We start from the raw sequence: 25,369 nt of genomic DNA, 5'->3' as shown, positions 1-25,369 counted from the left end.
AAACCAAGCCATGAGGTTGATGGAATTGTCCATAGAGCTCCGAGACAGGATTGTGTCGAGGCACAGATCTGGGGAAGGGTACAAAAACATTTCTGCAGCATTGAAGGTCCCCAAGAACACACTGACCTCCATCATTCTTAAAAATGGAAGAAGTTTGGAACCACCAAGACTCTTCCAAGAGCTGGCCGCCCGGCCAAATTGAGCAATCAGGGGAGAAGGGCCTTGGTCAGGGAGGTGACCAAGAACCCGATGGTCACTCTGACAGAGCTCCAGAGTTCCTCTGTGAAGATGGGAGAACCTTCCAGAAGGACAACCATCTCTGCAGCACTCCACCAATCAGGTATTTATGGTAGAGTGGCCAGACAGAAGCCACTCCTTAGTAAAAAGGCACATGACAGCCCGCTTGGAGTTTGCCAAAAGGCACCTAAAGGACTCTGACCATGAGAAACGAGATTGCCTGAATGCCAAGCGTCACTTCTGGAGGAAACCTGGCACCATCCCTACGGTGAAGCATGGTGGTGGCAGTATCGTGATGTGGGGATGTTTTTCAGCGGCAGGGACTGGAAGACTAGTCAGGATCGAGGGAAAGATGAACAGCGCAAAGTACAGAAAGATTCTTGATGAAAACTTGCTGGAGAGCACTCAGGACCCCAGACTGGGGCGAAGGTTCACCTTCCAACAGGACAACGAAGGAGTGGCTTGGGGACAAGTCTCTGAATGTCCTTGAGTGGCCCAGCCAGAGCCCAGACTTGAACCTGATCGAACATCTCTGGAGAGATCTGAAAATAGCTGTGCAGCGACGCTCCCCATCCAACCTGACAGAGCTTGATAGGATCTGCAGAGAAGAATAGGAGAAACTCCCCAAATACAGGTGTGTTAAGCTTGTAGCATCATACCCAAGAAGACTTGAGGCTGTAATCGCTGCCAAAGGTGCTTAAACAGAGTGCTGAGTAAAGGGTCTGAATACTTATGTAAATGAAGACTGGAGTCTGTAATCGCTGCCAAAGGTGCTTAAACAAAGTACTGAGTAAAGGGTCTGAATACTTATGTAAATGAAGACTGGAGTCTGTAATCGCTGCCAAAGGTGCTTAAACAAAGTACTGAGTAAAGGGTCTGAATACTTATGTAAATGAAGACTGGAGTCTGTAATCGCTGCCAAAGGTGCTTAAACAGAGTGCTGAGTAAAGGGTCTGAATACTTATGTAAATGAAGACTGGAGTCTGTAATCGCTGCCAAAGGTGCTTAAACAAAGTACTGAGTAAAGGGTCTGAATACTGATGTAAAACGTGATATTTCCGATTTTTCTTTTTAATAAACTGACCAACATTTCTACAAACCTGTTTTTGCCTTGTCATTATGGGGTAGTGTGTGTTGATAAATTGGTATAATTTATTTTTTTAAATTTTAAAAAAAGAGAAAAAAGCTGTAATGTAATAAAATGTGGAAAAAGTCAAGGGGTCTGAATACTTTCAGAATGCACTGTACATTCCATGGACCTACAGTAGCAGTAACCTACAGGCTGGCCCTAGTTGTCAGAACATGGGAGAAAACAGAACTGTTCATAATCAATCAGGCTACATGAAAGCAACAGGAAGACTTTGAGGACAACCACGTCTGCTGCATCACAGCCATCTTGGTCTTTGATACCGCTGTCCTGCAATCTGAGCTCCCATGCAATTTTAATAACTACATGGCTGGTCACAAGATATTGTCTCAGAAGACTAACAGAGGGGTGGAAAAAACATTTCCCAAGTAGCAAAGTGTTTGTAACCAGCGTCCATACCACGGCCGGTACTGTTCCACTCTCTTCAGAAGTACTTCCTGAGTTTGACCCACAAAACAAAACCCACAAACCCAGGCGGCATCCCACACAGCACCCATAGGGCTCTTATCAAAAGCAGTGCACTAAATAGGGGATAGTGTGCCATTTGGAATGCAGAAGAGGGACTTGCAATGGCCAGCCTGTGAGTGCACTGCCAGCCCAATGCTGCCGGGACTATCATTAAACATAAACAATGGAAAAAAAGCATCTGTCGTGTGGGAGGGAGGAAGAGATGGCTGCTCTTGTTCCTGCAGCTGAAACAGAGCCCAGTCAACTGCAGGATATTTGTGCAGCTATTGTTTAACACAGGACACCTACTCCAACCCAGAGTAAACACTGAACACAGGACACCTGACTGGGAGGATGAGGTGCATTGGGAGACCTTGGTCTAATTCACTATAGGCACCCATCTGGAACAAAAACTGACTGACTACCTGAACTTGTCCAACATGAAATGCTTGTTTTTGTTTTCCGTACTAAGAGAAACTAACCTGTGTCGCTCCTCTTCAGCTTCCTCCTCGGCCCGGTCCCTCTTCCTGTCTGGTTCCCCGTCCTCTCCATCTCTCACCTGTCAGGTGACAAACACCGGGCTATTAAAAGGTGACAAAACACTGGGCTACTGAGGTGACAAAACACCAGGTTACTGAGGTGACAAAACACCAGGTTACTGAGGTGACAAAACACCGGGCTACTGAGGTGACAAAACACCAGGTTACTGAGGTGACAAAACACCGGGCTACTGAGGTGACAAAACACCGGGTTACTGAGGTGACAAAACACCAGGTTACTGAGGTGACAAAACACCAGGTTACTGAGGTGACAAAACACCAGGTTACTGAGGTGACAAAACACCAGGTTACTGAGGTGACAAAACACCAGGCAACTGAGGTGACAAAACACCAGGCAACTGAGGTGACAAAACACCGGGCTACTGAGGTGACAAAACACTGGGCTACTGAGGTGACAAACACCAGGCTACCGAGGTGACAAAACACCAGGCTACCGAGGTGACAAAACACCAGGCTACCGAGGTGACAAAACACCGGGCTACCGAGGTGACAAAACACCAGGCTACTGAGGTGACAAAACACCAGGCTACTGAGGTGACAAAACACCAGGCTACTGAGGTGACAAAACACCAGGTTACTGAGGTGACAAAACACCGGGCTACTGAGGTGACAAAACACCAGGCTACTGAGGTGACAAAACACCGGGTTACTGAGGTGACAAACACCAGGTTACAGCGTGCATTTAGCAGAGCTGTTAGCAGCACCGCTATTAAATCATGGCCGCCACTGCAAAATAATTTAAATAAATAATTATATACTTTTTAGGATGGTCAAATGTTTTCAGTGTAAACTTAAAATCACTAAAACCAGATATAAAGTATGTAGAAAAGATAATGGACCTAATATATATATATATATTATATGCACACTACCATTTAAAAGTTTGGGGTCACTTAGAAAGTCGTTATTTTTGAAAGAAAAGTACATTTTTGTCCATTAAAGTATCAAATTGATCTGAAATACCGTGTAGACATTGTTAATGTTGTTAATGACTATTGTAGCTGGAAACAGCTGATTTAAAAAAATTGAATATCTACATAGGCCCATTATCAGCAACCATCACTCCTGTGTTCCAATGGCACGTTGTGTTAGCTAATCCAAGTTTATCATTTTAAAAGGCTATTTGATCATTAGAAAACCCTTTTGCAATGATGTTAGCACATCTATCTGAAAACTGTTGTTTGATTAAAGAAGCAATAAAACTGTCCTTTAGACTAGTTGAGTATCTGGAGCATCAGCATGTGGGTTTGATTACAGGCTCAAAATGGCGTGAAACAAAGGACTTTCTTCTGAAACTCGTCAGTCTATTCTTGTTCTGAGAAATGAAGGCTATTCCATGTGAGAAATTGCCAAGTAACTGAAGATCTCGTACAACGCTGTGTACTACTCCCTTCACAGAACAGCACAAACTGTCTCTAACCAGAATAGAAAGAGGAGTGGGAGGCCCCGGTGCACAACTGAGCAAGAGGACAAGTACATTAGAGTGTCTAGTTTGAGAAACAGACGCCTCACAAGTCCTCAACTGGCAGCTTCATTAAATAGTACCCGCAAAACACCAGTCTCAACATCAACAGTGAAGAGGCGACTCCGGGATGCTGGCCTTCTAGGCAGAGTTGCAAAGAAAAAGCCATATCTCAGACTGGTCAATAAAAATAAAAGATTAAGATGGGCAAAGAACAGACACTGGACAGAGGAAGATTGGAAAAATGTGTTATGGACAGACGAATCTAAGTTTGAGGTGTTTGGATCACAAAGAAGAACATTCATGAGACCCAGAAAAAATGCTAGAGGAGTGCTTGACGCCATCTGTCAAGCATGGAGGCAATGTGATGGTAAAGTGGGAGATTTGTACAGGGTAAAAGGAGATGGTCTGGGGGTGCGTTGGTGGTGGTAAAGTGGGAGATTTGTACAGGGTAAAAGGAGATGGTCTGGGGTGCTTTGGTGGTGGTAAAGTGGGGGATTTGTACAGGGTAAAAGGAGATGGTCTGGGGTGCGTTGGTGGTGGTAAAGTGGGGGATTTGTACAGGGTAAAAGGAGATGGTCTGGGGGTGCTTTGGTGGTGGTAAAGTGGGAGATTTGTACGGGGTAAAAGGAGATGGTCTGGGGTGCTTTGGTGGTGGTAAAGTGGGGGATTTGTACGGGGTAAAAGGAGATGGTCTGGGGTGCTTTGGTGGTGGTAAAGTGGGGGATTTGTACAGGGTAAAAGGGATCTTGAAGATGGAATCACTCCATTTTGCAACGCCCTGTAGACAGCACTTAATTGGAGCCAATTTCCTCCTACAACAGGACAATGACCCAAAGCACAGCTCCAAACTATGCAACAACTATTTAGGGAAGAAGCAGTCAGCTGGTATTCTGTCTATAATGGAGTGGCCAGCAGTCACCGGATCCCAACCCTATTGAGCCGTTGTTGGAGCAGCTTGACCGTGTGGTACGTAAGAAGTACCCATCAAGCCAATCCAACTTGTGGGAGGTGCTTCAGGAAGCATGAGGTGAAATCTCATCAGATGACCTTAAATTGACAACTAGAATGCCAAAGGTCTGCAAGGCTGTAATCGCTGCAAATGGAGGATTCTTTGACGAAAGCAAAAGTTTGAAGGACACTATTATTTCAATAAAAAAAAAAAAACATTATTTCTAACCTTGTCAACGTCTTGACTATATTTCCTATTCATTTTGCAACTAATTCTTGTATGTTTTCATGAAAAACAAGGACATTTCTAAGTGACACCAAACGTTTGAACAGTAGTATGTATGTATGTATGTATGTATGTTTTAATAAGATAATCTTTGAGATCTAACAACCTCCAAAAAAAGCAGTCAGGGAGAATCTAAAATTCCCCAAATGGCTCGGTCCCCCCATTGAGTTTGTTTTAAGAGTTGAGTCACTCGTCCCCACTAGACAGTAAGGAATAAGGATCACGTCTTCAAGGCTAACACACCGCCCACTTCTCTCCAGGACACCAATACACCACCCACTTCTCTCCAGGACACCACCACGCCGCCCACTTCTCTCCAGGACGCCACCCACTTCTCTCCAGGACGCCACCCACTTCTCTCCAGGACGCCACCCACTTCTCTCCAGGACGCCACCCACTTCTCTCCAGGACGCCACCCACTTCTCTCCAGGACGCCACCCACTTCTCTCCAGGACGCCACCCACTTCTCTCCAGGACGCCACCCACTTCTCTCCAGGACACCACCCACTTCTCTCCAGGACACCACCCACTTCTCTCCAGGACACTACCACGCCACCCACTTCTCTCCAGGACACTAACACAACTCTCACTTCTTCTGCAAACTGTGGATGGAGTACAACTAACCAGGCCACAAGACAGGAGTTAGTACAACTAACCAGGCCACAAGACAGGAGTTAGTCAAACTAACCAGGCCACAAGACAGGAGTTAGTACAACTAACCAGGCCACAAGACAGGAGTTAGTCAAACTAACCAGGCCACAAGACAGGAGTTAGTACAACTAACCAGGCCACAAGACAGGAGTTAGTACAACTAACCAGGCCACAAGACAGGAGTTAGTACAACTAACCAGGCCACAAGACAGGAGTTAGTACAACTAACCAGGCCACAAGACAGGAGTTAGTACAACTAACCAGGCCACAAGACAGGAGTTAGTACAACTAACCAGGCCACAAGACAGGAGTTAGTACAACTAACCAGGCCACAAGACAGGCGTGGTTCCCTGTATGAAAACATGTCACCATAAAACATACACATGTAAACAAAAAAGTAGTGATGTTTTTATTTTATTTTTAATATCAGAATGTTGTTGACCATGACTCAAGTCACAGAGCATAACAATGAGGACTAGCAGGACTCCTCCCAGTCCTGCGTTTTCCTGGAGAGGCTTCCTGTCCACCAGCTGGAACAATCCAAAAGGACTCATTCTCCGGTACAGTACAACAATCACATGCTGCAGGAATGTCAACAGCCGTTCATCAAGACTAGCCAGGCTGCTGGGACAAGCCCACTACGGGGCTGTCACTGGCTGGCTCAGCCAAACACACTGAAGGACATTCCCTGATTGTGTTGCAAATGGCAACCTATTCAACAGAGCCCCGGTCAAAAGTAGTGCACTATATAGGGCGTAGGGTGCCATTTGGGAGGGAGACCAAGTCTTATTAACGGCCAATAACGGTGGCTTGCTTGACCTTGGAACAAACAACACATGTGGTGTCATTTGGAGGACGTTTGCTGCAGGAGAACAAAATACCAATGTAAACAACAGGACTGAGGGTCAAGAAGGAGGAAGCTGTAAAGTGGACTTTGGTTGTGTTGGTCGCACTCAGTAACACTGGTAGACTACATACAGTATGTGTGTTTGTGTGTAACTGATAAAAGCCAAACTCTTTTAGGCGAGGGGCCTATCCCTAGTAGGGAAACACTGGTGCCGTATTATGTAGCTATAGGTTGAGGAGCCATGATGACTAGCTAAATGTCGAGGGGCCTATCCCTAGCAGGGAAACACTGGTGCCGTATTATGTAGCTATAAGTTGAGGACCCATGATGACTAGCTAAATGTCGAGGGGCCTATCCCTAGCAGGGAAACACTGGTGCCGTATTATGTAGCTATAAGTTGAGGACCCATGATGACTAGCCAGATGTCGAGGGGCCTATCCCTAGCAGGGAAACACTGGTGTCGTATTATGTAGCTATAAGTTGAGGACCCATGATGACTAGCCAGATGTCGAGGGGCCTATCCCTAGCAGGGAAACACTGGTGTCGTATTATGTAGCTATAAGTTGAGGACCCATGATGACTAGCCAGATGTCGAGGGGCCTATCCCTAGCAGGGAAACACTGGTGTCGTATTATGTAGCTATAAGTTGAGGACCCATGATGACTAGCCAGATGTCGAGGGGCCTATCCCTAGCAGGGAAACACTGGTGCCGTATTATGTAGCTATAAGTTGAGGACCCATGATGACTAGCCAGATGTCGAGGGGCCTATCCCTAGCAGGGAAACACTGGTGCCGTATTATGTAGCTAGCTATAAGTTGAGGACCCATGATGACTAGCCAGATGTCGAGGGGCCTATCCCTAGCAGGGAAACACTGGTGTCGTATTATGTAGCTATAAGTTGAGGACCCATGATGACTAGCCAGATGTCGAGGGGCCTATCCCTAGCAGGGAAACACTGGTGCCGTATTATGTAGCTAGCTATAAGTTGAGGACCCATGATGACTAGCCAGATGTCGAGGGGCCTATCCCTAGCAGGGAAACACTGGTGCCGTATTATGTAGCTAGCTATAAGTTGAGGACCCATGATGACTAGCCAAATGTCGAGGGGCCTATCCCTAGCAGGGAAACACTGGTGCCGTATTATGTAGCTATAAGTTGAGGACCCATGATGACTAGCCAGATGTCGAGGGGCCTATCCCTAGCAGGGAAACACTGGTGCCGTATTATGTAGCTAGCTATAGTTGAGGACCCATGATGACTAGCCAGATGTCGAGGGGCCTATCCCTAGCAGGGAAACACTGGTGCCGTATTATGTAGCTATAAGTTGAGGACCCATGATGACTAGCCAGATGTCGAGGGGCCTATCCCTAGCAGGGAAACACTGGTGTCGTATTATGTAGCTATAAGTTGAGGACCCATGATGACTAGCCAGATGTCGAGGGGCCTATCCCTAGCAGGGAAACACTGGTGCCGTATTATGTAGCTATAAGTTGAGGACCCATGATGACTAGCCAGATGTCGAGGGGCCTATCCCTAGCAGGGAAACACTGGTGTCGTATTATGTAGCTATAAGTTGAGGACCCATGATGACTAGCCAGATGTCGAGGGGCCTATCCCTAGCAGGGAAACACTGGTGCCGTATTATGTAGCTATAAGTTGAGGACCCATGATGACTAGCCAGATGTCGAGGGGCCTATCCCTAGCAGGGAAACACTGGTGCCGTATTATGTAGCTAGCTATAAGTTGAGGACCCATGATGACTAGCCAGATGTCGAGGGGCCTATCCCTAGCAGGGAAACACTGGTGCCGTATTATGTAGCTATAAGTTGAGGACCCATGATGACTAGCCAGATGTCGAGGGGCCTATCCCTAGCAGGGAAACACTGGTGCCGTATTATGTAGCTAGCTATAAGTTGAGGACCCATGATGACTAGCCAGATGTCGAGGGGCCTATCCCTAGCAGGGAAACACTGGTGCCGTATTATGTAGCTAGCTATAAGTTGAGGACCCATGATGACTAGCCAGATGTCGAGGGGCCTATCCCTAGCAGGGAAACACTGGTGCCGTATTATGTAGCTATAAGTTGAGGACCCATGATGACTAGCCAGATGTCGAGGGGCCTATCCCTAGCAGGGAAACACTGGTGCCGTATTATGTAGCTATAAGTTGAGGACCCATGATGACTAGCCAGATGTCGAGGGGCCTATCCCTAGCAGGGAAACACTGGTGCCGTATTATGTAGCTATAAGTTGAGGACCCATGATGACTAGCCAGATGTCGAGGGGCCTATCCCTAGCAGGGAAACACTGGTGTCGTATTATGTAGCTATAAGTTGAGGACCCATGATGACTAGCCAGATGTCGAGGGGCCTATCCCTAGCAGGGAAACACTGGTGCCGTATTATGTAGCTATAAGTTGAGGACCCATGATGACTAGCCAGATGTCGAGGGGCCTATCCCTAGCAGGGAAACACTGGTGTCGTATTATGTAGCTATAAGTTGAGGACCCATGATGACTAGCCAGATGTCGAGGGGCCTATCCCTAGCAGGGAAACACTGGTGCCGTATTATGTAGCTATAAGTTGAGGACCCATGATGACTAGCCAGATGTCGAGGGGCCTATCCCTAGCAGGGAAACACTGGTGTCGTATTATGTAGCTATAAGTTGAGGACCCATGATGACTAGCCAGATGTCGAGGGGCCTATCCCTAGCAGGGAAACACTGGTGTCGTATTATGTAGCTATAAGTTGAGGACCCATGATGACTAGCCAGATGTCGAGGGGCCTATCCCTAGCAGGGAAACACTGGTGTCGTATTATGTAGCTATAAGTTGAGGACCCATGATGACTAGCCAGATGTCGAGGGGCCTATCCCTAGCAGGGAAACACTGGTGCCGTATTATGTAGCTATAAGTTGAGGACCCATGATGACTAGCCAGATGTCGAGGGGCCTATCCCTAGCAGGGAAACACTGGTGTCGTATTATGTAGCTATAAGTTGAGGACCCATGATGACTAGCCAGATGTCGAGGGGCCTATCCCTAGCAGGGAAACACTGGTGTCGTATTATGTAGCTATAAGTTGAGGACCCATGATGACTAGCCAGATGTCGAGGGGCCTATCCCTAGCAGGGAAACACTGGTGCCGTATGACTATGTAGCTATCCCTAGGACCCATGATGACTAGCCAGATGTCGAGGGGCCTATCCCTAGCAGGGAAACACTGGTGCCGTATTATGTAGCGTATTATGTAGCTATCCCTAGCAGGGAAACACTATTATGTAGTTGAGGACCCATGATGACTAGCCAGATGTCGAGGGGCCTATCCCTAGCAGGGAAACACTGGTGCCGTATTATGTAGCTATAAGTTGAGGACCCATGATGACTAGCCAGATGTCGAGGGGCCTATCCCTAGCAGGGAAACACTGGTGCCGTATTATGTAGCGAGGACCCATGATGACTAGCCAGATGTCGAGGGGCCTATCCCTGTCGAGGGGCCTAGCAGGGAAACACTGGTGCCGTATTATGTAGCTATAAGTTGAGGACCCATGATGACTAGCCAGATGTCGAGGGGCCTATCCCTAGCAGGGAAACACTGGTGTCGTATTATGTAGCTATAAGTTGAGGACCCATGATGACTAGCCAGATGTCGAGGGGCCTATCCCTAGCAGGGAAACACTGGTGTCGTATTATGTAGCTATAAGTTGAGGACCCATGATGACTAGCCAGATGTCGAGGGGCCTATCCCTAGCAGGGAAACACTGGTGTCGTATTATGTAGCTATAAGTTGAGGACCCATGATGACTAGCCAGATGTCGAGGGGCCTATCCCTAGCAGGGAAACACTGGTGCCGTATTATGTAGCTATAAGTTGAGGACCCATGATGACTAGCCAGATGTCGAGGGGCCTATCCCTAGCAGGGAAACACTGGTGTCCTATAAGTATTATGTAGCTATCCCTAGCAGGGAAACACTGGTGTCGTATAAGTGTGAGGGGCCTATCCCATGATGACTAGCCAGATGTCGAGGGGCCTATCCCTAGCAGGGAAACACTGGTGTCGTATTATGTAGCTATAAGTTGAGGACCCATGATGACTAGCCAGATGTCGAGGGGCCTATCCCTAGCAGGGAAACACTGGTGTCGTATTATGTAGCTATAAGTTGAGGACCCATGATGACTAGCCAGATGTCGAGGGGCCTATCCCTAGCAGGGAAACACTGGTGCCGTATTATGTAGCTATAAGTTGAGGACCCATGATGACTAGCCAGATGTCGAGGGGCCTATCCCTAGCAGGGAAACACTGGTGTCGTATTATGTAGCTATAAGTTGAGGACCCATGATGACTAGCCAGATGTCGAGGGGCCTATCCCTAGCAGGGAAACACTGGTGCCGTATTATGTAGCTATAAGTTGAGGACCCATGATGACTAGCCAGATGTCGAGGGGCCTATCCCTAGCAGGGAAACACTGGTGCCGTATTATGTAGCTAGGACCCATGATGACTAGCCAGATGTCGAGGGGCCTATCCCTAGCAGGGAAACACTGGTGCCGTATTATGTAGCTATAAGTTGAGGACCCATGATGACTAGCCAGATGTCGAGGGGCCTATCCCTAGCAGGGAAACACTGGTGTCGTATTATGTAGCTATAAGTTGAGGACCCATGATGACTAGCCAGATGTCGAGGGGCCTATCCCTAGCAGGGAAACACTGGTGTCGTATTATGTAGCTATAAGTTGAGGACCCATGATGACTAGCCAGATGTCGAGGGGCCTATCCCTAGCAGGGAAACACTGGTGCCGTATTATGTAGCTATAAGTTGAGGACCCATGATGACTAGCCAGATGTCGAGGGGCCTATCCCTAGCAGGGAAACACTGGTGCCGTATTATGTAGCTATAAGTTGAGGACCCATGATGACTAGCCAGATGTCGAGGGGCCTATCCCTAGCAGGGAAACACTGGTGTCGTATTATGTAGCTATAAGTTGAGGACCCATGATGACTAGCCAGATGTCGAGGGGCCTATCCCTAGCAGGGAAACACTGGTGCCGTATTATGTAGCTATAAGTTGAGGACCCATGATGACTAGCCAGATGTCGAGGGGCCTATCCCTAGCAGGGAAACACTGGTGCCGTATTATGTAGCTATAAGAGGACCCATGATGACTAGCCAGATGTCGAGGGGCCTATCCCTAGCAGGGAAACACTGGTGCCGTATTATGTAGCTATAAGTTGAGGACCCATGATGACTAGCCAGATGTCGAGGGGCCTATCCCTAGCAGGGAAACACTGGTGCCGTATTATGTAGCTATAAGTTGAGGACCCATGATGACTAGCCAGATGTCGAGGGGCCTATCCCTAGCAGGGAAACACTGGTGTCGTATTATGTAGCTATAAGTTGAGGACCCATGATGACTAGCCAGATGTCGAGGGGCCTATCCCTAGCAGGGAAACACTGGTGTCGTATTATGTAGCTATAAGTTGAGGACCCATGATGACTAGCCAGATGTCGAGGGGCCTATCCCTAGCAGGGAAACACTGGTGTCGTATTATGTAGCTATAAGTTGAGGACCCATGATGACTAGCCAGATGTCGAGGGGCCTATCCCTAGCAGGGAAACACTGGTGCCGTATTATGTAGCTATAAGTTGAGGACCCATGATGACTAGCCAGATGTCGAGGGGCCTATCCCTAGCAGGGAAACACTGGTGCCGTATTATGTAGCTATAAGTTGAGGCCCCATGATGACTAGCCAGCTGTCGAGGGGCCTATCCCTAGCAGGGAAACACTGGTGTCGTATTATGTAGCTATAAGTTGAGGACCCATGATGACTAGCTAAATGTCGAGGGGCCTATCCCTAGTAGGGAAACACTGGTGTCGTATTATGTAGCTATAAGTTGAGGACCCATGATGACTAGCCAGATGTCGAGGGGCCTATCCCTAGCAGGGAAACACTGGTGCCGTATTATGTAGCTATAAGTTGAGGACCCATGATGACTAGCCAGATGTCGAGGGGCCTATCCCTAGCAGGGAAACACTGGTGTCGTATTATGTAGCTATAAGTTGAGGACCCATGTTGACTAGCCAGATGTCGAGGGGCCTATCCCTAGCAGGGAAACACTGGTGCCGTATTATGTAGCTATAAGTTGAGGACCCATGATGACTAGCCAGATGTCGAGGGGCCTATCCCTAGCAGGGAAACACTGGTGCCGTATTATGTAGCTATAAGTTGAGGACCCATGATGACTAGCTAAATGTCGAGGGGCCTATCCCTAGCAGGGAAACACTGGTGTCGTATTATGTAGCTATAAGTTGAGGACCCATGATGACTAGCCAGATGTCGAGGGGCCTATCCCTAGCAGGGAAACACTGGTGCCGTATTATGTAGCTAGGACCCATGATGACTAGCCAGATGTCGAGGGGCCTATCCCTAGCAGGGAAACACTGGTGCCGTATTATGTAGCTAGGACCCATGATGACTAGCCAGATGTCGAGGGGCCTATCCCTAGTAGGGAAACACTGGTGCCGTATTATGTAGCTATAAGTTGAGGACCCATGATGACTAGCCAGATGTCGAGGGGCCTATCCCTAGCAGGGAAACACTGGTGCCGTATTATGTAGCTAGGACCCATGATGACTAGCCAGATGTCGAGGGGCCTATCCCTAGCAGGGAAACACTGGTGCCGTATTATGTAGCTAGGACCCATGATGACTAGCCAGATGTCGAGGGGCCTATCCCTAGCAGGGAAACACTGGTGCCGTATTATGTAGCTATAAGTTGAGGACCCATGATGACTAGCCAGATGTCGAGGGGCCTATCCCTAGCAGGGAAACACTGGTGCCGTATTATGTAGCTATAAGTTGAGGAGCCATGATGACTAGCCAGATGTCGAGGGGCCTATCCCTAGCAGGGAAACACTGGTGCCGTATTATGTAGCTATAAGTTGAGGACCCATGATGACTAGCCAGATGTCGAGGGGCCTATCCCTAGCAGGGAAACACTGGTGTCGTATTATGTAGCTATAAGTTGAGGACCCATGATGACTAGCCAGATGTCGAGGGGCCTATCCCTAGCAGGGAAACACTGGTGTCGTATTATGTAGCTATAAGTTGAGGACCCATGATGACTAGCCAGATGTCGAGGGGCCTATCCCTAGCAGGGAAACACTGGTGTCGTATTATGTAGCTATAAGTTGAGGACCCATGATGACTAGCCAGATGTCGAGGGGCCTATCCCTAGTAGGGAAACACTGGTGTCGTATTATGTAGCTATAAGTTGAGGACCCATGATGACTAGCTAAATGTCGAGGGGCCTATCCCTAGCAGGGAAACACTGGTGCCGTATTATGTAGCTATAAGTTGAGGACCCATGATGACTAGCCAGATGTCGAGGGGCCTATCCCTAGCAGGGAAACACTGGTGTCGTATTATGTAGCTATAAGTTGAGGACCCATGATGACTAGCCAGATGTCGAGGGGCCTATCCCTAGTAGGGAAACACTGGTGCCGTATTATGTAGCTAGGACCCATGATGACTAGCCAGATGTCGAGGGGCCTATCCCTAGCAGGGAAACACTGGTGCCGTATTATGTAGCTATAAGTTGAGGACCCATGATGACTAGCCAGATGTCGAGGGGCCTATCCCTAGTAGGGAAACACTGGTGCCGTATTATGTAGCTAGGACCCATGATGACTAGCCAGATGTCGAGGGGCCACACTGAACAAAGCATCTGCCAGCCAGCTAGCTACAAAGAAAAAAAGTGTGATGATATAAAATGCATTGTAGGATACAAATGGGATCATCACACAGAGCTCTTAGGTAGTGAGAACTCCATCTTGAATTACTCCTGGGACGCCCTCTAGTTTGGGACCGTATCAACAGCAGCAGAGGAACGCTCAGCTGGGTTCTGTTATATGGAGGCGGAGTTGAGATCTGGTCGCGGATTGGCTAGAACAACATGTAGTCACCATCAGTCAATTGTAGAAAAAAAAATCCATTCTGAAAAGGCATACCTGTTACCTACGTTAGTCCTGTACAACTACAGTACTTCTGCAGGGTGCTGAGGTGTATGTATACCTTTAATACAAACTTGACATTTTTCCACGTACTATGCAAACTGAGATTCAATTGTGCTATCCGGGATCCTCAGGACGTCCCTACCCTAAAACCCTAACCATTTAAAAAGTCAACTTCAAAATGGGGACCCAATGGACCCAATTGAATCTTAGCTTACATAGTACGAGCAACAAGGGAAAAGTCAGTGACTCTATTCGCTACAAGGTTTTATTTAAAGTAGGAATTTCATCACCAGGCAGAAGGAATGTGGTTGTACATAGAGACTAACATATTAGAGACTAACATATTAGAGACTAACATATTAGAGACTAACATATTAGAGACTAACATAGGGACTAACATATTAGAGACTAACATATTAGAGACTAACATATTAGAGACTAACATATGAGAGACTAACATAGGGACTAACCTATTAGAGACTAACAGAGACTAACCTATTAGAGACTAACATATTAGAGACTAACATAGGGACTAACATATTAGAGACTAACCTATTAGAGACTAACATATTAGGGACTAACATATTAGAGACAAACATAGGGACTAACATATTAGAGACTAACCTATTAGAGACTAACATATTAGAGACTAACATATTAGAGACTAACATAGGGACTACCATATTAGAGACTAACATAGGGACTACCATATTAGAGACTAACCTATTAGAGACTAACATATTAGAGACTAACATATTAGAGACTAACATATTAGAGACTAACATATTAGAGACTAACAGAGACTAACCTATTAGAGACTAACATATTAGAGACTAACACATGATGGACTAACATAGGGACTAACATAGGGACTAACATATTAGAGACTAACATATTAGAGACTAACATAGAGACTAACATATTAGAGACTAACATAGGGACTAACATATTAGAGACTAACATAGGGACTAACATATTAGAGACTAACAGAGACTAACCTATTAGAGACTAACATATTAGAGACTAACATATTAGAGACTAACATATTAGAGACTAACGTATTAGAGACTAACATAGGGACTAACCTATTAGAGACTAACAGAGACTAACCTATTAGAGACTAACATATTAGAGACTAACATAGGGACTAACATATTAGAGACTAACATATTAGAGACTAACCTATTAGAGACTAACACATAATGGACTAACATAGGGACTAACATAGGGACTAACATAGGGACTAACATATTAGATACTAACATATTAGAGACTAACATAGGGACTAACATATTAGAGACTAACATAGGGACTAACATATTAGAGACTAACATAGGGACTAACATATTAGAGACTAACACAGAGACTAACATATTAGAGACTAACATATTAGAGACTAGCACAGAGACTAACACAGAGACTAACACAGAGACTAACATATTATAGACTAACATATTAGAGACTAACATATTAGGGACTAACATATTAGGGACTAACATATTAGGGACTAACATGGGGACTAACATATTAGATACTAACATATTAGAGACTAACACATTATGGACTAACATAGGGACTAACATAGGGACTAACATATTAGATACTAACATATTAGAGACTAACATAGGGACTAACATATTAGAGACTAACATAGGGACTAACATATTAGAGACTAACATAGGGACTAACATATTAGAGACTAACACAGAGACTAACATATTAGAGACTAACACAGAGACTAACATATTATAGACTTACATATTAGAGACTAACAGAGACTAACCTATTAGAGACTAACCTATTAGAGACTAACATATTAGAGACTAACCTATTAGAGACTAACCTATTAGAGACTAACATATTAGAGACTAACATATTAGAGACTAATGTAGGGACTAACATATTAGAGACTAACAGAGACTAACCTATTAGAGACTAACCTATTAGAGACTAACCTATTAGAGACTAACATATTAGAGACTAATGTAGGGACTAACATATTAGAGACTAACAGAGACTAACATATTAGGGACTAACACAGGGACTAACATATGGACTAACATATTAGATACTAAAATATTAGATACTAACATAGGGACTAACATATTAGAGACTAACATAGGGACTAACATAGAGACTAACATAGGGACTAACATATTATAGACTAACATAGGGACTAACATATTAGAGACTAACATAGAGACTAACATATTAGAGACTAACAGAGACTAACATATTAGAGACTAACATATTATGGACTAACATATTATGGACTAACATATTATGGACTAACATAGGGACTAACATATTAGAGACTACCATATTAGGGACTAACATATTAGGGACTAACATATTAGGGACTAACATATTAGGGACTAACATATTAGGGACAAACATATTAGAGACTAACATATTATGGACTAACATATTATGGACTAACATAGGGACTAACATATTAGAGACTACCATATTAGGGACTAACATAGGGACTAACATATTAGGGACTAACATATTAGGGACTAACATATTAGGGACTAACATATTAGGGACTAACATATTAGGGACTAACATATTAGGGACTAACATATTAGGGACTAACATAGGGACTAACATAGGGACTAACATAGGGACTAACATAGGGACTAACATATTATAGACTAACATAGAGACTAACATATTAGAGACTAACAGAGACTAACCTATTAGAGACTAACATATTAGAGACTAACATATTATGGACTAACATATTATGGACTAACATAGGGACTAACATATTAGAGACTACCATATTAGGGACTAACATATTAGGGACTAACATAGGGACTAACATATTAGGGACTAACATATTAGGGACTAACATATTAGGGACTAACATATTAGGGACTAACATATTAGGGACTAACATATTAGGGACTAACATAGGGACTAACATATTAGGGACTAACATATTAGGGACTAACATAGGGACTAACATATTAGGGACTAACATAGGGACTAACATAGGGACTAACATAGGGACATGTAAGGGTTTTCAGCATTGACACTTTTACAAGAATTGACTGATGGTGGCTCAATGTTGTTAAATCAATTTGTCGCATGCCTGGTAAACAACAGGTGTAGACTAACAGTGAAATGCTTTGTAAAACAACAGATGTAGACTAACAGTGAAATGCTTGGTAAACATCAGGTGTAGACTAACAGTGAAAAGCTTGGTAAACAACAGGTGTAGACTAACAGTGAAATGCTTGGTAAACAACAGGTGTAGACTAACAGTGGAATGCTTTGTAAAAAACAGGTGTAGACTAACAGTGAAATGCTTGGTAAACAACAGGTGTAGACTAACAGTGAAATGCTTGGTAAAACAACAGGTGTAGACTAACAGTGAAATGCTGACTCACGAGCCCCCAACAATGTAGAGAGAAAGAATTGAGAAATAATAGAAAAGTTAAACATGTAATAATAAAATACAATGAGTAACGATAACTTGGCTCTATACACAAGGTACCAGTACCTAATCCATTTGCAGGGGTACGAGGTAATTGAGATAGATGTGTACATATAACTAGGAATAAAGTGACAAACAGTAGCAGCCGTGTTTACCTTTATTTAACTAGGCAAGTCAGTTAAGAACAAATTCTTATTTTCAATGACGGCCTAGGAACAGTGGGTTAACTGCCTTGTTCAGGAACGACATATTTGTACCTTGTCAGCTCGGGGATTCGATCTTGCAACCTTCCGGTTACTAGTCCAACTCTCTAACCACTAAACTACGCTGCCGCCCCATGAGTCAAAAAGGTTAGTGCAAAAAAGGGTCAATGGAGATCGTTAAATATTTAACTAAATAGCTACCCGGACTAACTATTTAGAAGTTTTATGGCTTGGGGGGGTAGAAGCTGTTCAGGGTCCTGTTGTTTACAGACATATTCAATCTCTCCCTATCCCAGTCTGTTGTCCCTACATGCTTCAAGATGTCCACCATTGTTCCTGTACACAAGAAAGCAAAGATGACTGAACTAAATGACTATCACCCCGTAGCACTCACTTCTGTCATCATGAAGTGCTTTGAGAGACTAGTTAAGGACCATATCACTATCTTATCTGACACCCTAGACCCACTTCTGTTTGCTTACCACCCCAATAGATCTACAGACAATGCCATCGCACTGCCCTATCCCATCTGGACAAGAGGAATACCTATGTCAGACTGCTCATTGGATATAGCTCAGCCTTCAACATCATAGTACCCTTTAAGCTCATCATTAAGCCCGGGCCCTGGGTCTGATCACGGCCCTGTGCAACTGGTTCTTGGCCGCCCCCAGGTGGTTAAGGTAGGAAACACCTCCACTTCACTGATCCTTAACACAGGGGCCCCACAAGGGTGCGTGCTCAGCCCCCTCCTGTACTCCCTGTTCACCCATTACTGCGTGGCCATGCACGCCTCCAACTCAATCATCAAGTTTGCAGACGTCAACAGTAGTAGGCCTGACTACCAACAATGACAAGACTGCCTACAGGGAGGAAGTGAGGACCCTGGCGGAGTGGTGCCAAGATAATAACCACTCCCTCAAGAAAACGAAGGAACTGATCACAGACTTCAGGAAACAGCAGAGGTGCACGCCCCTATCCATATCGACTGGACCGCAGTGGAGAAGGTGGAAAGCTTCAAGTTCCTTGGCTTCAAGTTGCAAAGCTCCAAGTTGCTTAACTTGTATTTTAGTCAATGCCATTCCGACATTGTTCGTCCTAATATTTATATATTTCTTAATTCAATTCTTACTTTTAGATTTGTGTGTTGTTGTGAATTGTTAGGTAATACACGTTGGAGCTAGGAACACAAGCATTTTGCTACACCTGCAATAACACCTGCTAAATATGTGTTTCCAATGCAATTTGATTTGATGGTTCCAGACTTGGTGAATTGGTACCGCTTGCAGTGCGGTAGCAGTGAACAGTCTATAACTTGGGTGGCTGGAGTCTGACAATTTTTAGGGGCTTCCTCTGACACCGCCTGGTATAGAGGTCCTGGATGGCAGGAAGCTTGGCTCCAGTGATGTACTGGGGCATACGCAATACCCTCTGTAGCTCTTAGAGATGTGGACAGCGAGTAACTTGAAGCTCTCAACTCACTTCACTACAGCCCTGTCGATATGAATGGGGGTGTACTTGGCCCTTATGTTTCCTGTAGTCCACGATCAGCTCCTTTGTCTTGCTGACATTGAGGGAGCGGTTGTTGTCCTGGCACCACACTGTCAGGTCTCTGAACTCCTACCTATAGGCTGTCTCATAGTCGTAGGTGATCATCTGCCGTGTCATCAGCAAACTTAATGATGGAATTGGAGTCGTGCTTGGCCACGCAGTTGTGGGTGAACAGGGAGTACAAGAGGGGACTAAGCACGCACCCCTGAGGAGCCCCCGAGTTGAGAGTCAGCATGGCGGATGTGTTGTTGCCTACACTCACCACCTGGGGGCGGCCCGTCAGGAAGTCCAGGATCCAGTTGCAGGTGTTCAGTTCCAGGGTCCTTAGCTTAGTGATGAGCTTGGAGGGCACTATGGTGTTGAACGCTGCACTGTGACATTAGTCAATGTATTCTCACATGAACAGACTGCGTCATCTGTGGATCTGTTGGGGCGGTATGCGAATTGGAGTGGGTCCAGGGTGTCTGGGATGATGGTGTTGATGTGAGCCATGACCCGCCTTTCAAAAACATATCATGGCTACAGATGTGCTTACTAAGGGGCGATAGTCATTTAGACAGGTTGTTGCTTGCAAATCCCATGACCAGTTATCAAAACAACCCCGAGAAAAGAAAGTTGAAGATTCTCAGCTAATATCAACAGTTGATAATGAACTAACATGTTTGAGTAAATTATCCCATCATAGCTAGCTAGCTAATTTCACCATCAGTTCACAACTAGCTAACTAGCATTGCAAGCTAAATACAGACAGCTAGTTAGCTAGCCTAGTAGTTATCTAACTAGCTAACCATGTAGAATCTGTTATTTGAGCTTCCAGTTAATCCGTTCTGCACAGCTAACGTTAGCTAGCTATGTACATTTCAAACGAATGTCAAGAGCAATGCTGTGTGTAACTAGCTCCTGTTCTTTCCATCAGCTAGCTAACGTTACCTAGCTAACTCAAACAGCTGGTAGCGAGCTAGCTAATTCTATGTTTGTACTGTTTACAACACAGACATTGCTATTGCTGGGTGATACTCACTTGAAGTTGTCGACCTCTCAAAGCTTTAAGTCTTTCTTTCCTTTTTAATGCTTGTTCCTGCAGTGAACCAACCGATTGCTCCATTTTTGTTTCACGTTATGCTGTCGTGGTTCGGAAATCGATTCATAGGACTAGCTAGTAGCTACTCTCAAAGGTTTAGAAGGGAGTGCTGAGCGCATCGATTCATGGCCTGAACATCTGAGCAAATAGGCAGGCTACTGGGGCCTACTGTATTAAATGATGTGCACAATAATAACACACTAATATCATCAGAATATCTTATAAAATATGTATTTTTTTTTTAAACCTATACATTTACCAGAGCAAAAGTAGAAGGCAAAATTATATCAAATTATAAGGCTGAAAAGCCTGCAATAATGTCACAGGACATCATGATCAACAATCAGGCCTCTATAATGTTTTTCAATGAAAATAAAACATCAAACTATATGGTTGCCTTGTACAACATTGGCACCTTGTTAACTGAGCAAATACGCAGGGGTGCAAAAAATAAACATTTCATTTGATCTTGGAAGGCTTTTTATTTGAAATAAGTCGTGGTTCAGTTGACCCTGGTCAACCAGTCGACTGCTTGCCCCTCTCCCAGACTTTAATTGGCTCAATGGAAATTCTGTCAATCTCTAGTGAATCTTTGTTTTCATTTCAACAGCTTTCCACTTGTGATGTGCAGGACGTCTTGCACAAGATTGATGTTAAAAAAACATCCACTGGGGCTCATTTGCTTGATCCTTTGTTGCAGCTTTCTGCTCCTCTGAATGCAGAATCATAACTATTATTCTTAACCTTACAATTATTCCTGGTACAATTCCCAGGGATCTGGAAGGTGGCCCATAAACTCCTTCACAAAGGTGGCGATCTGTGTGACCTAAATCTTTATTGAACTAGTTCCAGACTCTCTTGCCTAGCAAAAATTCTAGAATCCTTGGAAAACCTATATTTAACTAGGAAATGTATTCTAAATGTACACCAGTCAGGTTTCAGACCAGATTAAATAAAGCACCATCTTTGCTCCTTCTTTGGTTTTAAATTATTTTCTTAATTGTTTGGATAAGAAGAAACACTGTGCGGCCTCTTTTATTGACCCGTCTAAAGCCTCCGACACTATGGATCACTCAGTACTTATTCAGAGGCTTTCGTCAATTGGCCTGGACCAGGCTGCATGCAGCTGGTTGGATAATGATTGAAAAGAATGAAAGCAGTGTGTATTTACAGATGGTGTTAAATCCGTTTTTTCTGGACATAAAGACAGTCCCGCAGTGATCGATTCTTCAGTTCTTTTGAGTATCCTCAAAAATGTATTTAAAAAAATTCTAACGTTATTTGTCACATGCGCCGAATACAACAGACCTTACAGTGAAATGTTTACTTACAAGCTTAAGCAATAATGAAGAGTATTTTTTTTAAGTAAATTAAAAAATAATAATAATACAAACACAATAAAATTTTATTTTTGAAGAAACACAATAACATAACTATAGAGGCTATATACAGGGGGTACTGGTACCGAGTCAATGTGTGAGGGTACCGGTTAGACAATGTGCGGGGGTACAGGCTCGTCGAGGTAATTGAGGAAACATATACAGTACATGTAGGTAGGGATAAAGTGAATATGCATAGATAATAAACAGCAGCATAAAAAAGGTGTTTCAATGTAAATAGTCTGGGTGGCCATTTGATTACCTGTTTAGCAGTCTTATGGTTTGGGGGTAGAAGCTGTTTAGCAGTCTTATGGTTTGGGGGTAGAAGCTGTTAAGCAGTCTTATGGTTTGGGGGTAGAAGCTGTTAAGCAGTCTTATGGTTTGGGGGTAGAAGCTGTTAAGCAGTCTTATGGTTTGGGGGTAGAAGCTGTTAAGCAGTCTTATGGTTTGGGGGTAGAAGCTGTTAAGCAGCCTTTTGGGCCTAGATTTGCTTCGGTACCGCTTGCCATGTGATAGCAGAGAGAACAGCCTATGACTTGGGTGGCTGGAGTTTTGACAATTCTTAGGGTCTTCCTCTGACACTGCCTGGTATAGAGGTCCTGGATGGCACAAAGCTTGGCCCCAGTGATGTACTGGGCCGTACACACTACCCTGTGTAGCGCCTTGCAGTCGGATGCCGAGTAGTTGCCATACCAAGCGGTGATGCAACCAGTGCAACCAGGATGCTCTCGATGGTGCAGCTGTAGAACTTTTTGAGGATCTGAGGACCCATGCAAAATCTTTTCAGTATAGCCTATGCTCCTGAATTCTTAACACAAATAATTATATTCTTACAATGTCAGTCTACAATCAGCACATGAGTGAGGGTGGCTTTGTATTCATCCTTCATATAGAGAGAGAGGCCCAGCTAGGCCCAACAGAGGGCCACCCAGCCAGCACTGGGTAGTGGGTAGGTCCTGGTGTGGAATGTAGGCCATTGCCATGGCAATATTACAGCTGCCTGCCTGGAGGTTCTGTTGTGGCCATCCTCCTGTTGACCAGTGTTTTCCCCATAGAATTAGGAATTAGAATACACATTTAATAGGATCTCTATGGTTGGCTCTGTGTTAAAAATTCACCATCACACACAATCACTAACTTGTGTCAGTTGGTCATACAAGAAATATCGTTTTTTTTTCCCCTTCTTACAAAAAAATGTACTAAACCCAGACATTTGAATCTTGAGTCTTTTTCAAAATAAATTGTCTATCCAATCCTATGTATATCAGTTATTATCAGCCTCTGGGGTGTAATCCACAGTTCCTCTACAAAGATACAGATTATGGGACAGAGGAAATTGACTGTTGATAATCATAACGTTTTTATTTAACTAGGCAAGGCAGTTAAGAACAAATTCTTATTTACAATGTCGGCTTACCCCGGCCAAACCCTAACCCGGATGACGCTGGGCCAATTGTGCGCCACCCTATTGGACTCCCAATCACGTCCGGTTGTGATACAGCCTGGAATCGAACCAGGATCTGTAGTGACGCCTATAGCACTGAGATGCAGTGCCTTAGACCGCTGTGCCGCTCGGGAGCCCCTGAGTGACTAGTGTGAGGTCATTGAGAGGCAGTGTTATCGCATAACATTGGCACGAGGATACCGGCCCGGGATACCAACCCCAATCCCTTCCAGTTCCAACCCGTTTCAACAGTGTAGTTTCCCCGAAGCTCCACCTTTGACTTGGTAGTTAAATTATCAGTAAGTCTGAAAATCTGACAGCAAAAAAAAACGATTTGAAAATCTCTTTGAAAATCTGACCGAAAAAAAAAAAAAATCAACAAATATTGCCTGGCTGAAGTAAAACTATTACGTTCTTTCTTGTCTGTCTTCTGTAATTTGTTCAATGAACAATAAAATAAGGAACCATCTGTACTGACACAATAAGGAAGCTCTTCCCTTCCGTATACACAACTAACTGTACATGTTCAATTACATATTTGTTTTTCAATGATATAGCCTATGTACACACAATCGCTCATGACGCAATTACGCAAGATTTTAGTTCTTGGTCTCTGAGACTAATGTGTCTTTCTACCCCTCATTTGTTCAAATACATTAATTAACAAGATCTAGTATAGGAAATCCATACAGTGTACCATACTGTTCCCTGTTGAATAGATGTCTCACTGTAAGCCTGTACCTGTCATGGTTATATATTTGTTTAATACCTTGTTTAATACCTCTGCTTTTATGGCTTTAGTGCTCTGTACTTCTTACTGTCAGATATAAACACTGGAAAGGGGAGGGATCAGCTTGGATGGCTGTGTTTATAGATGAGAGAGAGAGAGAGAGAGAGATCCACAAGCCAAGTGGGCAATGGGCAAGACTCAAGGGAAACACACTATGGGACGTTTTCCAGGGCACAGCCTAGTCCTGGACTAAACACCAAGCTCAATTAAGAATCCCCATTGAAAATGCTTTTAAGTCCAGTATTAGGAGTAATCTGTGACAGGGAAACGGCCCCTACATGTCTGTTTATAGCATAGAAATGGATTTCTAGCTCTATTCCAATTAACCATAGGCTGATTCAAGTAATTAGGACAAATCCTTTGGGAACATTTGGCACAGACTATTGTCATTTCCCAGAAATCCCCACATTGCCTGTCAGTTCAATATGCACATTGTTCTCTCTTTTGAAGGATAATGATGCTCTTTATTATCTTTGTTTAGTTTGATGGGGCTGCTAAGAGTGTATTTTGTGAGATGACAATGTTTTATTATATTTGGGCTTCATCATCATATTCCATTTGATAACGTAAATATTAGAACATACAACATGGCCTTTGTAAGCCCTGTTTAAATGTTTAGTTATAACTTCCAGATGGACATTTTTTAAAGGGTGGATGTGTCTTTAAGAATATTACCTGTCCATACTACAGTGCGCTCGCAGTCTGTCGCGAAGCCAGAGGGTTTGCGTGAACGTTCCAAAAAGTGGATGTTTAGGAGACTTCTACAGAACGGCGTGGAGTCAACGTCCTGTCGCCTCACTGCGCCGACACTTTACTGTAGATATGGAAGGAGATGCATAACTGTATATTAAGACGTAACCGTATTATAATAAGATACCAT

General features: G+C 44.4%; 1 protein-coding gene across 1 annotated transcript in view; it reads right to left on the bottom strand.

The window, feature by feature from the left end:
• Window positions 1-20,949, bottom strand: part of LOC139405658 (coiled-coil domain containing 12) — a 28,880-nt gene extending 7,931 nt beyond the window's left edge. Inside the window, exons 1-2 of the mRNA XM_071148075.1 lie at window positions 20,817-20,949; window positions 2,314-2,390 (exon numbers count right to left, since the gene is read on the bottom strand). Coding sequence (XP_071004176.1) covers window positions 2,314-2,390; window positions 20,817-20,900 — 161 coding nt within the window. The 5' untranslated portion in view covers window positions 20,901-20,949. The remainder of the gene's footprint in view (window positions 1-2,313; window positions 2,391-20,816) is intronic.
• Window positions 20,950-25,369: the final 4,420 nt, after the last annotated feature.

This window comes from Oncorhynchus clarkii, chromosome 3 (genome assembly GCF_045791955.1).
Source record: "Oncorhynchus clarkii lewisi isolate Uvic-CL-2024 chromosome 3, UVic_Ocla_1.0, whole genome shotgun sequence".
Taxonomy (NCBI): Eukaryota; Metazoa; Chordata; class Actinopteri; order Salmoniformes; family Salmonidae; genus Oncorhynchus; species Oncorhynchus clarkii.
This window is presented reverse-complemented; position numbering and strand designations above follow the sequence as displayed.